The sequence below is a fragment of the Poecilia reticulata genome, linkage group LG15 (genome assembly GCF_000633615.1).
Source record: "Poecilia reticulata strain Guanapo linkage group LG15, Guppy_female_1.0+MT, whole genome shotgun sequence".
In the NCBI taxonomy this organism is placed as follows: Eukaryota; Metazoa; Chordata; class Actinopteri; order Cyprinodontiformes; family Poeciliidae; genus Poecilia; species Poecilia reticulata.
Genome location: NC_024345.1, coordinates 2192447 through 2207074, shown reverse-complemented (window position 1 = coordinate 2207074; position 14628 = coordinate 2192447). Strand labels below are relative to the sequence as shown.

The following is a 14628-nucleotide window of genomic DNA, read 5'->3' as shown; positions in this document are numbered from 1 at the left end:
TGTGTGTGTGTGTGTGTGTGTGTGTGTGTGTGTGTGTGTGTGTGTGTGTGTATGTTTGTGTTGGGTATAATCCTCCACAGACTGATCCATCATACCCTAATCTAACATCTCTGAGGTCTCGGACCGAACAATGGCTGCGAATAATGCTAACATCATTAGACGGCTGGTAATGGGGGAGTTATCGGGCCTCATCTTTTCCCTTCCTTCTTGTCCTTCTCACCCTTCTTTTTTTTTTTGTTACTCTTCATCTATTTTTCACTCTCGCTAGGCCGCTCATCGTTTTCTTCTCGCCTCTCCTCCACTCGTTTTTATGCCCGCACCTCGCAAGGCGCTTTCAAGGATTATTTTAAGGGCTGCGCAGATCAAACGCGCTCTGCCAGGGCCGTGCCTCGGCTACCCGGGCTTCAGCCCCTTTAATTAGACACGGCTAATAACGCTAAGCATGTGCTGATAGCTATCTCACTGATAAGACCGGCCGCGCGAGGACATAGGGCCCCTTTCCACCTTTAACAGTGTTACCTAAGGTTAAAACGGATAGTTAGCAACCTTATTTTATGAGCCTGGCCAGTCACACTTGTTTGCAATTAGCTGCCTAGTTGGCACTCGCAGAGCGGTAATTTGCAGAGGCAGGTTAGCAGCCAGGCTGTAGACTTCCAAGTGGGGCCCCTTCTTAACAAGGATGACTTTAAAAGCTAAAGTTGCCCCAAAAATATTTGAAATACTGGAGCTATGAGATCTTGTGATATTGACTCATTTAAGCGCTGATGTAATGGGGAGTTAAAACACTTGTAGCGAAGTCAGAAAGAAAGTAATCGTTCAGATGCAATGTTCAGTTAATGAGCTCTGCTCTTTGGGCTGGGTAGCAACCAGGGCCGTCTCTAGGTTTAAAGGAAAGGGGTGGTTTAGCCCCCAGGATCTGAGCAAACAGAGCAGGAAGGTAGAAAACCTCTCAAACAAAAACTGAGAAGTTGCTTTTATACAACTAGTTTCTGGGGTAATGGAAACCTCACAGTACAAAATATGACTGTGAACAACTGATCAATATAACAAAATGATTTCTTAGTGAATGTTGCCAAGATAAACAGAATTATTTGTGGCACATTCTGGCCAAATTATATTGAATGTGTTGGCAGTTTTTTTTAACAACAACATAATAATAATAATAATAATAATAATAATAATAATAATAATAATAATAATAACAACAAACACCAAATTATTTAGAGGGGCTTAAAACAATTTTACAGAGACTTCAGGTCCCTAAAATAGGTTTAATGACATCCATCGTACCAACACAGTTAGCACTAAAGAAGTTCCCAGAACTTTCAAAACATTTAAGTTTCAATATTTAATGTAGCCAGTCAAAAAAAGAAGAAAGATAACTGGGTAACCGAAGAGATACAAACAACTCCTACACCCAAGGATCATATAGGCATGCAAGAAATCAGCATCTGATTTGTATAGTCAATCTAAAATACATAAGTTGCTCTCAGACTGGTGCTTCGCTTGTCATGTATGCTGTCTTAAATGTGAAAAACACACATTCAGCAAATCTAAAGATGAGGAATTAATGCAGATTTGAAAGTTTTCAAAGTGTCTCATCTTTCACGTTTTTTGTTGCTTTTAAAGCAGCATGGATTATGTGCGTAGATTGGGATGAAAGATGTGAAATTTACAGTGGTCAGAAAAGCCATGAAGTAGATCACACCACCAGTTTCACTTTCACTTTCAAGCATCTGGTATGCCATGGTGAGTTTCCGTCAATGCAGAGTTTGTGTCTCAGGAGACCTGCAGGATACTAGCTGGTCATGGTTCAAATACTATAGCAGTGACACACGTATGGTACACATGGCATGTGAGATCTGAGACGGTCATGGCGAAGTATTCTGTAGAGGTCCATTAAGATTATTCTAGACTGGTTATTAAAATGCAGTTTGTAAAACCTACACCGGTAAAAACAAACTGAAGTCCTCCATAGTAAAAAAAAAAAATTCATCTCATCTAGTGACCTCAACATAATGTCTCATGAGCTGCATGTACTGCTAAAAAAAATGACTAAAGTTGCTAAAAAGGACAACAAATCTAAGCAATTAGTACTTTTTGCTATTATGAGTAAAATGAATCCTAGATTTTAGCATTCTGCTTAAATATTGCAATCAATTTAGACAAAATAAGCCCAAAGATTAGAATGAACGTTAATTACAGTAATGCTAAAACAGAATCCGTAAACCCTGAAATGAATGGGCCAAACACCTATAATTACCCTGTAAGCTACCACTTTTCAAGTGATCATCCCTCATCTAACTTGCACATAATGAATGATGTTATTGGATTTTTTTTTTAAAAGATAGTTAATTTACATGGTGCTCATGTCAGGGCTGAGTTAAGCAGTTGCCTTTTGAGGGAAAAAAAAAAAAGAAAGAGAAAAACCACTCCAGGCCATATCTCCTCACATGGATTGATCTGGGTTGAGGAGGAATTCAGTAAGAGAGGGATGAAAAGTAGGGGAGGAGGGGAGGCATTAATTCCAATCATTAAGAACTAGGATAGCCCCAGGCGGTCCCACCCCAAAAAAAACAAAAAAAAAAATCGACTGCATGTAAACTCTGAAGTGACTTACCAGTTGTTCACTTGTAGGATGGTGAGTCCTGTGTCCTGCGCCAGCTGTTTCTTCTGTTCTTCTGAGGGGTAGGGATGCTGAGGGAGGAGAAAGACAACATGCATGAGAAGAAGAAAAATGTAAAAAGAAAAATAACCACAAATTGATTAAGGAGGCTTATAGTTTTCTGAGTTGAGGGTCTTGATGTGAACAATCACATGAGCAAAAAAAAAAACAAAAAAACCACGCAGGTAGAAATGAGACGTGTGTGTTCAGTCTCACAGGCTGTGTCTATATCTAGATTTATACTGTAAGTTGGTGTATGAGTGCATCAATAACCCCCCCCTCACACACACACACACACAATTCATTAATGAAATATGAAATCTTGTAATTAATGGCAGCCAAAAAGGCAAGCCAATTAGAAAGTTAAGTGAAGTGGAGAACCAGCTCTGGTAATTAGGCAGCCTCTTACACAAATATATTCGCATCGACACCCCCCCTTTCACCCCGCTGCATATGTAATCAGTGAGATGAGAAAACGTAGCGTCGACCCAACGGAATAAAGACAAGCAAAGACGGTTAACACTCACGTAATCCTTTGTCTTCACTCCCGCTGGTTATAGATTGTAACACCGATTTAACCGTTAGGTTTGCTCTTTTTTTGCTGCCAAGATTGATACATTTTCACGAATGCGTCCTTGCTTTCTTTTATCCTCCATCTTAAAAGAGGAAGAGGGGATTCCCTAGGAATACATAATACCTTCTCAGTGAGGCTTTTAATCTGGTTTAAGAGGTCTTTAAAGGGTTAAATAACTTCAGTTCAACAAATCTAAGCGAACTCTTAATACCTTTATAAAGATTTTAGGAGTGAGCGTCTGTGATTTTTTTCCAAATTCCAATGCACAAAAACTTTCAATATTAAAAGACCTCGATATTTAAAGGGCTTGTCTGCTGAAGCACCATATGGTTCCTATACCGTGATAAAATCTCATACAGTCTCACATTCCCACACACAGAGAAACACTCCAAGAAGCTGCATTTCCATTATAAATGTGTGCAAAACTTTAATATTGGTCGAAAAAACACATTTTCACAATTGCGGTGTTTTCATTAAATAAGAAATACAGCTAAGATCACGTGAATGTGTTTGTTCACATGATAAATCATTAATAAACATGCCAGGTCATCGTCCTCCACCCAGTTCCTGTCGTCTTCTCCGTCTTTCCTGGTAACATCCGGTTGTTGAATGCACGGCTCGTTTGAGACGAAACAAAAAAGTGTTTCCATTGCAGTTTTGCGAAACACACGAACTTTGATACAAACAAAACATCACCTCATCCTAGTGCAAAAAATTTTTTAATCGAAAAACACGAGGTTTTTTTCAAAATTGACCTTTTTCCATTAAGCAAATTTATTTATGCAATTTCAATTTGCGCACTTTTAAAGTCAACGGAAATGCAGCCGGAGTCTTTCGCGAACGCTCTGGCAGGTCAGACTCATAAACTGGAACTAAATGAATCAACTTTAGGTTACTGGCTTATTTTTGGATGCTAAAAGGAAACCTGAATGCATATTGTTGCATCCGACTGGACAGTTAAACTGAGCCTGTTTCAAAGCGGCTTTACGAGTCCACCCCCTCCCACCACGAACCAGCTGAGAACAGTTAACGCTGAGCCACCTGTTTATATATATAGCAGGCGGATGTGCACTGAAGGAGTATGTGGATTTACATGAGAGCATGTGGCATCATGTTGGCTTGGACTGTTTCATGCAGCACAATGTCCGGTTCATGAGTGAGACAAATCCGGGTCTGTGCCGTAAGCAGGCCATAAAAAGAGAAGAGGAGGGATGATGAAGAAAAGCCAGAGGTGAACGACGCGCAAGTAATTTCACGACCAGTGTGTCTGAACACACTGGAAATTATTGTGTATCCGTTTACATAAGATACGCTAATTAAAAAAAAAGGAACATTTTACCGACCAAAGGGTTTGATTTACTCAAGCATTTTGGTTTTATGAAACCAATAAATGTCACTGAAAAACCTAGAAAAGACAAAAAAAAAAGCATAACTTCTGTTGCTGGCATTTATGACTTGCATCCCAAATTAGAGTGACCAACACTGACACCATGCATGTGGCCGGTGTTTGCAGTGTGCCTAACAAGGCGACAGACTCATGATAGTCAATCAGACAAGAAAAATCAGTCTGGCGCCAGCTTTCTCATTTTTTTATTACAGTTTTTCCAGCACATAATGACCAGGATTGTGTTTAATGCTGAGCAAGGAGGACAGAGCGTGAGAGGAGACTCGTTTTTTTCTCTTTTCCCCCAGCATTCCCTTATCCATGTGATTGGTTGCGGGGAATGGAAACACAAGGAAGCTAATTTCATGCGCTAAGTTATAATTGCATTGTCGCCTCCGGCCAAATTTGTGTCCACTTCATCAACCGTTTTTTGGGGGTTTTTTTTTCCTGTGCTCCTCTGGAAGTGTGTGGTTGCAGAGATTACGCCCCGTTATTGTGTACGTTTGCGTACGTGTGTGCACGAGGACATGTTGGAAGCTGATCAGATAATGTCAGATTTGCAAGAACCGTAAAATAAATTTGCGTGTAAAACGCTTACTGCGTAAAACGCGACAGCGCTGCCGTTTAGCCGCCCGCCTCATTTTGACGTAGCGATACGTCTACGAAAGCAGAGGTGTATTTCAAAGTCGGTTGTATATCAATTTATCGGTTTATATGTCAGTAGGATGTCATAAAAACTAATCAGATTAATTTTACCAAATCTCTGTGGAAATGAGGAGCATAAGCGAACAAAGGATCCGTTAAATCTACCAATACAAGACGGGGCATTGTGCCCTCCTGGCTTACGAAGAGAAATCGCATAAATTCTCCGCTGACATATTAATGTCAACAAATCATGTGAAAAAAAGATGTCTTCAAAAATCTCCCTTCTTCAACAAGATCTGACCAACCCTGATCAATGAGTCTATTCTGCGTGTCATGGAACTGAAGGCAGGAGTGTCTTCCTCGTGATACCGAAGGGGCTTCAGCCATGCCAGCGGCCACAGCTCAACACAAGCACGTCCTTTCTCAATGCTCCGCTCTCCGTAGCTTCTAGGCATGGACACAAAACCTGATCCACAACACTAGTCACACTCATGTAATCAGAATTTTAGGCAGTGGGAAAATGGGGGTTGGTTGGGTGAGCGTGATTTCGGGCGACGTCAAGAAGAGAAAGAAAGAAGCCGATGCAATGAGGAAGTTATTTTAAACTGGCTGGTCGGGGAGTAACAATACGTGAGCTCACGAGACAAGATGGTGCATGACACCGAGTTCATGAGAAATACACAAGATCAGAATTTTGTAATATTTTTGTAAAAACATAAGGGCCTTTGTTGTTTTTTCCTTTGTTAACTTCACAAACTGTATTTTAAGGACTCTGCAATCAGTATAAAAATTACACTCCAGGTTACACAGGTTAATGTGTGGCAGTTTCTTATGTTTGTTTTATTCTAATATCGTCCTAATGCCAAAAACCCACTGAAAACACTCCTGTTTCGGATTTTGAGAACAAAGTGCATACCATTCTGGACTGTATTTGAAAAAATCTTGGTGCATTGAAGAGTTATCCAGTTCAGAACCGGCTAACAGCTGTTAATGACTAATGGTTGTTACTGGATAACGGTTAGCCAGAGGAAGCTAACAGTTGGTCGTGCCGAGCCAAATGAGGCAGCTGTTAATATTAATTCAATAATATTGCTAAAACTAAAAGCAGACTACAATACTAAAACAGTGCAGAAAATTTATTTCATCGGTAACAACTTCTCCTTGTTGTGAAATCACAGGATCACTGTGAAACTCAACCATGGAAATCCTGCTTAATGGGAGAAAACTCGGACGGACCACTGAAAGGGGATGAGAATCAAGCAGAGTTATGTATTAGGAAGGTAAAGGTCAGGCTCTGTTGGATTTTGGCTGATTTTTATTCTCACTGCTCATCAAGATCCAGGCTAATTTCAAAGTACTCCTTTTTAAAATGTATTTTAAATCTCTTACAAAACAGCACAAGGCACAAAGTAATGGTTGACCTGTACAATAATCGTCCAGACACCAGTGGTAGATGTAGCCCTTGGTTGAACTTTCCTATTAAAATGTCAGATAAATGTGCAAAACTATGAATAAATGACAACACATGCACTCGCATCCAGCATCTTGAAGAATTCAAACAAAACCAATCACTTTCAAAAAATGTCACAACTGAATAAAGAGGTTGTCTTATTTAGGAGAAGTCTGCCAGACACACTTTTTCTTATTTTTTTTATTTGTATGCCGAATCTAATATGAACCACAGACTTAAAACAGCTTTTTATCTGTTCTCCATTCTACTTTACAGATTTTCAAGCACACAACACAAAATGCTGCCATAGTCAGACGTAATGAGTCGAAATGACAACTGTAATTCAAAGAAAGTTTGAATGACCTTCAAAAATGTCTATTTATTGGGATCCCAAAAGTTAAAAGAGCCTGGGTCACTGGAAGCAAAATAAGATTTCATTCATAGCTGTGCTTCAGTGGTTTTTCCTTTATTCTGATCCTGCTTCTAATTTTCCGTAACAGCTTTCCCAAAAAAAAAAAAAAAAAAAAGCAAACACAAACAGAGCGGAGTGACGAGCGCAACTTGGCCAGGAAGCCAAACAAGCATTGAGGAGGACAAAAACTATTTTGTCCTCCTCAATGCTAAGCCTCCAAATTAGCTCCTATCTGACAAAACACAGTGATTTAGTTTCTCGCCCGGCAACGAGTCGCCGGGTTTCACCATTGTCTTTGAGTGATTCTGGCTGTGGTTCGGCGGGTTGGACGAGGGAGGGAGAGACGGAGCTAAGGAAGGCCTTCAGTGCGAAAAGCAATAACATGTTCTTTAAAAGAGCAGATGGAAAGTTTCTGCGCATCCTTCCCTCCCTTCCCCTCTTCCCCGAGCCTATCTTAATGATATGTCTTCTCCAAATATACAACTCCTTTCATGAGAATTTATACTCTCTGCAGGGCCCACAGGATCTGGGTGCTGGGGAGGGTGGAACCCGTTTCTGTTTCTTCTTCTTTCTCCTGCCTGTGTCTTATCAAATGGAGTTATGTGTCAGAGTGCTATGTGCGTCTATTATGACCAAACAATAATTCGCTTTGCAGGTCAGCATTGACGCATTCGCTCAGCTAGCTCGGCCGCGCACATGTGAGAGCTCAGCTTTTGCGCGGCTGTATGGACAGATGCGCGTGCGGGTGGGTAAGAGAGGTTTCGGTAACATCTCCCTCTTCCTGTCTGACCGTCTTCCTCCCAGGACGTCCTCAGACGAGAACAAGAGTGGGACGGACAGGAGGGGGGCAGGGGGGGCAGCAAGAGGAGATGTGGAAATGGATATCTGACAAAGAGATGAGAGCGTAAATATTCTGTCGGATCCCTATTTTAGTCCTCCTATCCCGTGTCCAACCTAGAACCGAATCATTACTGGCCATGAAAATAGAAACAGGACTGTACGAAATAGCTTACAAGTAAATGTAGAACCAAAAGGACTCAACAAACAAACAAACAAACAAACGTTAATCTATATGTTTCATTGTTAATATCTGTATCAATCCAGATATTGGAAAATAAGCTCCAGATTGGGCATCGGTGACAATGTTCCCTATCCATAAGGGCAGATCTATCTACGCCTTTGGGATTTTTGGAACCCAAGTTGAAATTCGAAGACATAAATTTGATTCATTGCTCAGACTTAAATCAAACTGCTTAGTTCGACCCAAGCATCCTGATTGCAATAAGAAGCAAAACAATTCAGCAGGAGATGCAAAAGATGCATAAAAAGAAGACACACTTCTAGGTTCCTTCGATGTTTTCAAACTCTCCTTTTATCTTTAGAGCAAAAACAGTTCCACACTTTATAGCTTGGTTTCTGAAAACCTGGCAGATCATTTCAGATATATAATTAAAAACATGCACACTACATTTTCCAAACACACCATCCCAGTGTGTGTATAATTACACCCTTGCGCATTCCCTTCTTAGCCATTAGGTGTTATCATTGCATTTTCTTCTATTTAAAGCTGAGCTCCCCGAGCCTATGTGCATCATGTTAAAAGCCTTGACATGCCACATTAGCGTTATAAAAAAGCAACCATTGAAATATGGGCGGAGGGTGGGGGGAATACCAAAGAGGAAAATCATATGTTGTCGCAATGTAGCGTCCCGTGGAAGCGAGGCCGTGACACTGCACAATCTGTGGATCGCAAACATGGGTCAATGATATTTTAAGTCTGCCTACTTTTCCGGCAGATGGTTGGTCTTGGCCACAAGGCACGACGATGCAAAAAAAGAATTAAATGGAACGATTCACAGTAAACAACTTTTAATTAGAGCGCATCTTCGCTTCCAAAAAGATTTTTAATTGCTGTAACCGTCCCGCCACGGAAAAAAAACCTGGTGCTCACATGGCCGAATCCTCCGAGTCCGCCGGTTAAATCTCAATGGAAACTGAGCTGTCCATCAGGAATGCCTGACAGCTAATCCCGAGGCCTTTTGGCTGCATCATACCAAACTGTCTCATTCGCACACGCATATAAACTGCGGAGCCCAGCTCCTGCCAGACATGTATGAGATTACTTTAAATATTTGGAGAAGCAAAGCGCTAACAAATATCCCGAAACCCCCGAGAGCGAGCGTGGACTTTAAAACCAGGCGTTCCGAACCGTAAGCTCGCGCCGTCTAAGCTACAGCAAGCCCCTTCAATTTCCCAATTTTCCTGCTCATTCAGTTGAAGTTTCACACTCGTGTTTGTTCACGCTGCCTCTGTGAGAGCAGCGCCATTTCAAATTCCTTTCTGTGTAGGTGGCAGCGACTGACATCCCTTTGACTTCATTAGGGAGCAGGGACCCGGCAACAAGGCGGGCTCTGGGAGAAAAGGGGGGGATTAAAGACAAAAAGAATAGAGAGTGAGGCTGAACAAAACAACAACAGAGCCGGAGAGGAAAAGACACAAAGCACCCCTAACCTAATTTCCTCTGATTCGAGCTGCTCCGATCCGAAATCAAACTGTGGAAAACAGCTCTTCTGAGAGAGTTAAAGGGAGCTAACTACGACGGTGTGACTTAAACCTGAATCTAAAATGTTTTAGCTAACTAATAAAAGCTCATGTTTAAAAAAAAAAAAAAAGAAGTGCAAAGTGTTTTTTTTTTTGTTTTTTTTTATGATGTTGGTCCATGGCAAATCAGCTCAAAGCCTGCATGAATAATTCACCATCCTCTTTTAAGGGGAAAATTTTTATATTTGCAAAGTAACCCACTTTAAAAATGTTTTTGTCGTCAAATCTCTCAATGGCCTCTTTGTGAAATGAAGACATGGCAGGTAAAACCAGAGGTTCTTACACTTTTAATTCATTAATGAGCTTTGACTTGTTACTGTCTTAGGAACAATGCTCTTGTGCCTTTAGGAATGAGATAAATCTTGTCAGTAAAGCTGAAACCATAGTGGGGATTAATCGCTATTAATAGATTATTAAAATAGTTGACAGCTACTTTAGTAATCTATTAATCGCTAACTGGAGTGTAGAATAAAAAAGGGTCATTTGGTGAAAAAAATAAAAAACATATTCAGAGCAGTAATTAAGCCAAACGGTACAAATAATACATATACAGTTTGAATTAAAGATAATAAAAAAAAAAACATTCTGTAAATATGTTTTAGCTAAAAGTCCTCAAGTGGCAAAATTTTAGCTTTACATGGTCCAGATTTACTAAAGGAATACGATGATTTTGCATTTTAGGTAATAAAATGTTTATTTTTTTATTTAAAAATGGACTGTGTTGTTTGCTTATTTGTGTCTGTAGATGTAAAATCTGCAAAACATGCTTTTTAGCAGATTTATCATCACTTTAATTGATCACTAAAATGATCGTTAGTTGCAGCCCTACTTATTAGCTTTATAGGCAGAGTGAGAGGTATGTCATTTACTCTTTAATACAAACTGGATTAGACAATTTACCTGCATCTGCTTGAGGACAATAGATAATTAGTATCATTCACTGAGTCTGAGGGCTCAGTGAATGCTGTTGGTAGGCAGCCATCACTGGAGCTGTTGCTCTGTCGTTTCAGGGCGTTATGATCCAACAGCTACACAGCTGAGTGAGTTCCTAACCTATATATGGAAGCTTTTTAGCGTGCGCGAACATGTTTAAGAGGAAGGTTTCGCCGTCTAAGGTATGTAAAGAATGAGCCCTGTTGAGAAAAGCATCTTGTATTGTTTGCTGGCGGTTGCATTGAGTGAGAGTTGAAGGCGTGCTTCATTAGTCCTCCCTACTCCAGCTCCAGGGAGGCTAAATTTATTAAGGGGGCCGGATGTTGCACAACACCTGCCGCTGCGCTTCCCTCTGTGCAATAAAGGAAAAAGGGAGTGCGGCGAGCTAGCCAGTGCTAGCGGTAACTGCTGCTCATTGGACTGAGGCTGATGAGCTGGGGCTAATTCAGGGGGTGATTATGTAGTTTGCTGGACCACTAAACCTCTTTAAGCCCGTAATTACTGCCTATTTGAGCAAGGGGGAGGCACTCCAAAGCGATCGGTACTTGCACCAAGCGGTGCGGAGAACAGCAGCCACAGCTGGAGGTGGGCTGCCTCGGGGCTGCCTGGGAATGAGGGGGTGTCTAAATGGGAGTAAGAGGAATCTACAAAGCCCCATCGCAGTCAGGTACCGCGGAAAGCTGAGAGAAAACAGTGGGATGCCCCTAAGACCACCAGCAAGCTCCGAGCAACAATGCTTGGAGCTAGCTTTTTAGCAATGATTTTTAAGTCTAAAAACAACTGTTCTCTTGTTATACACAAATAGTACGACCTGCTGATAGGACAGGGCTGCGCAGAAACTGCGTGCCACTACTGGGGAGTTCAACACAACACAGGCAAAACGAAGGCAGTTTGCAATCTTCCCAATAGAACTAAACGTCAAAGTAATTGAAGGATATGCCATCACGATGACAGAATAAAGGCTTTTTTTAGACTCTTTGACGTACAATTGTGAACCTAAATCTCAGATCGCAGCTCTGCCAGGAGGGGATTCATTTCATTTCACCTGACTTTCAAGGAAATCTGACTTTACGTAATGCCACTGAAATCCGATCTCTCAGAGGAAGCAATTTAGTGACCGGAGAACATTCTAATAACCTTGGCGATATTATTATGCCATTATAATAATTACCCTTTTGCCCCCAACGTTTTAATTAGAAACTCACCGTTGGCCCCCGCAGGGGTTGGTTAAAGGAATCGGAGTTGGGGAGTTGCTGGAACTAGGTAAAGGTATTTCACAATTGCTGCCAAATGCTCTTTGAAGCAGCAAGTACAAAAAGACAGAAAGAGGTGATGCAGGGCTCTTAGTGAAAGATGACGCTTTCGCACTCCAGCTCTCTTCCTCCGTCTTTCAGTAAGATCTCTGGTCAATCAGAGAACATCTACCCCTCCCTCTAACTCCACCACTTTGCTCTATATTTAGCATTTTGTTAACTATCCATCTGGCTGCCACCTTTTCCTCTTCTGTTCCATTCCATCTCCATTTAACTCACCTCTTTGACAATTAGCTCCGATATGCTCCGTACCCACATTCTCTTTCAAACCAGACGGTTTCTCTCCATTCCCCCTAATTCTGCTCCATCCCTGCCCTTCCTCATCTTGTGCAGCAGCGGGCCTTCTCCATCAGTGCACCCCTTTTACAAATCAATGACTTAATCTGTCGTAACAAACAAGTGAGCAGCACCCTCGGCCTCGTTCTGCTCTCGAGAAGCAAGCGGGGTAACAAGAGAAGAAAGCTAACTGCTGTTAAACGTAAAATGCTTCAAACGGAGAAAAATAAATGTTGGAGTGGATGAAGTGGAAAGCTATTGCAAAGCCTGGGTTCTAAGGACGTTAAGACAATCAAGGGTGAGAAGCAAGACAAATAGATGGCCATTGGTGCTGGGTTTCAGATATTTCTTCTTTCAGTTCGAGAGTCCAACTCCTCCACCATGAGTTATTGCCCGCCTGCGTTCACCTCCTGGTTCACTAGCTACGATTTGCCTCACTCCACTGGACAGACAACCGTACACAAAAATCACACGAAAATGCACAAACATTGACATGCATACTTGTGTGTGTTTGGGTCTGTGTGCGTGACTGTCCCCCATCACAATGACTCTTTGGGTCAGCTGATCAAGAGTGAACAAACCACCAACCTATGGCCATGTGTTTCATGCGACGTTGACCTGTACATTAAGTACTTTTTCTGTGGTTTAAGTAAAAAAAAGTCAATCATATAATTATAGGGCAAGAGTAGAAATTACAATATCCCAAGAGTTCATCTATAAATATCTGCTTTAGATATCTCTTTAGAGTCCCTTAAAAAAAAAAACAACAACAACAAAAGTATCATCGTTCAAAAATGTAAGCCAAGACAGATGAGTGTTACAGAAAAATAAAAAATGACAAAAAGTCATGGAAGAAAGGAGTAATGGGTGAGTGAAGTCAGAGAAGCAGAAGACTTGCATAAAAGATAGGGAGCCTGCATGGTCTTTCAGAAAGGAGTGTTTTGTCTGAGGCGGAGAAAGAGAGCAGGCGAAAGAGAGAGGGTTCACGCATGGGCGAGAATACAAGTGGGAGGAACTGAATTGATAAATTAGTTCAGCCAACGTGCAAACTGATTACCACAACAGCAGAGCCGGAGCATCTATCAAGCGCCGGCATGGAACGAGGCACAAAAGGCACGCACACATTCAACTCCGCCTTAACAAAAGAGACATGAGGCTGACAGTTACAAATAATATAATGGCACAACCGCATATGCAATCGCGCGCACACCCAGCAAATGTATCTGGGGCAAGCTGCAGCAGTTGGCTGTAAGTAAAATGTACTGAGCTGTTGACTCCAGACAGAAAACATCTACCCATCCTCTGGATTGCCAAACACACTCCAGTGGATAATGGCTAACAGCTACTGCTAATGTGATTTCACACCTAGCACAATTATTGTACAGTATGAATGGCTGAACAAACTCGTGGGACACACTCAGAAGCTGTGCTGTGCTGGTGGGAGGTAAACATAGGCATATACATTATATTATATTATATTATATTATATTATATTATATTATATTATATTATATTATATTATATTATATTATTAGGCTGCTGGCCATTTTGTAACTTGGTCATTTTCTATGAGACTACAAAAAGAAGACATACCTACCAAAAAAAACCCTTACACACGTTTACAACCAGATTTATATAATCGACTCTGTCAGCTGGGGAAAAAAATGGAGTTCTATAATTCAAGTAAATAATATTAACCAGCAGAAGTATATTTACATTCATTTTGCTTTTATCAGGGGTAACAATCAATAGCCCAACTTGGGACCAAGGCTACAATCAATAAAATAGGAGATGTTAACATCTTCTGAAACTAATTTACAATTCTATTCAATTAGGCTATGATTTGGCAATGGGAATTGGGGGAGATTAGGAAACGCTCGCTGCTAGCATACAGCTAAGATAGCAAAATTGCTAGATGACACCATAAGGTCAAGCTAACAATAGACTTATCTCTTTTTTTTTCTCATGAGACGGACTTTCCAAAAGGAAGTTGAAATTTGTGATGGTAGAATTAAAGCCTTAGTCTTTAATATGTTGATATATTGATTTTGTTTGTGAATCTGTCAGTTTGTGTCTCTTTCTAGCAACAGCACGTGTCGTGTCATACAACTTATATATGTAAGCATGTTCTTTTTGTGTTTTAAAACACAAAATGAAAAGAAAGACATTATTATTTACTTTTATTGGTAGCTAGCACCAACTCAACATATAATTACCACTGTTTTTGTTTTTACTTGGAACAAGAAGCCAGATATTATGCCCTTCCATCCTTCGAGTTTCCAAGCCAAATTGAATGCCGCCTTAAGACAATATTTATCCCGATTCTACCACATGTCAAACTTGCCACACACTCTCCAATAAATTCCACAGCGATG

The 14628-nt window shown here is 40.9% G+C and overlaps 1 protein-coding gene across 2 annotated transcripts in view; it reads right to left on the bottom strand.

The window, feature by feature from the left end:
* The window catches only part of meis1b (Meis homeobox 1 b), a 107596-nt gene that overhangs the window by 29530 nt on the left and 63438 nt on the right, over positions 1-14628 (bottom strand). For both annotated transcript variants that reach the window (XM_008428865.2, XM_008428866.2), the window contains exon 9: positions 2621-2697. In XM_008428865.2, the coding sequence (XP_008427087.1) occupies positions 2621-2697 (77 nt within the window). The remainder of the gene's footprint in view (positions 1-2620; positions 2698-14628) is intronic.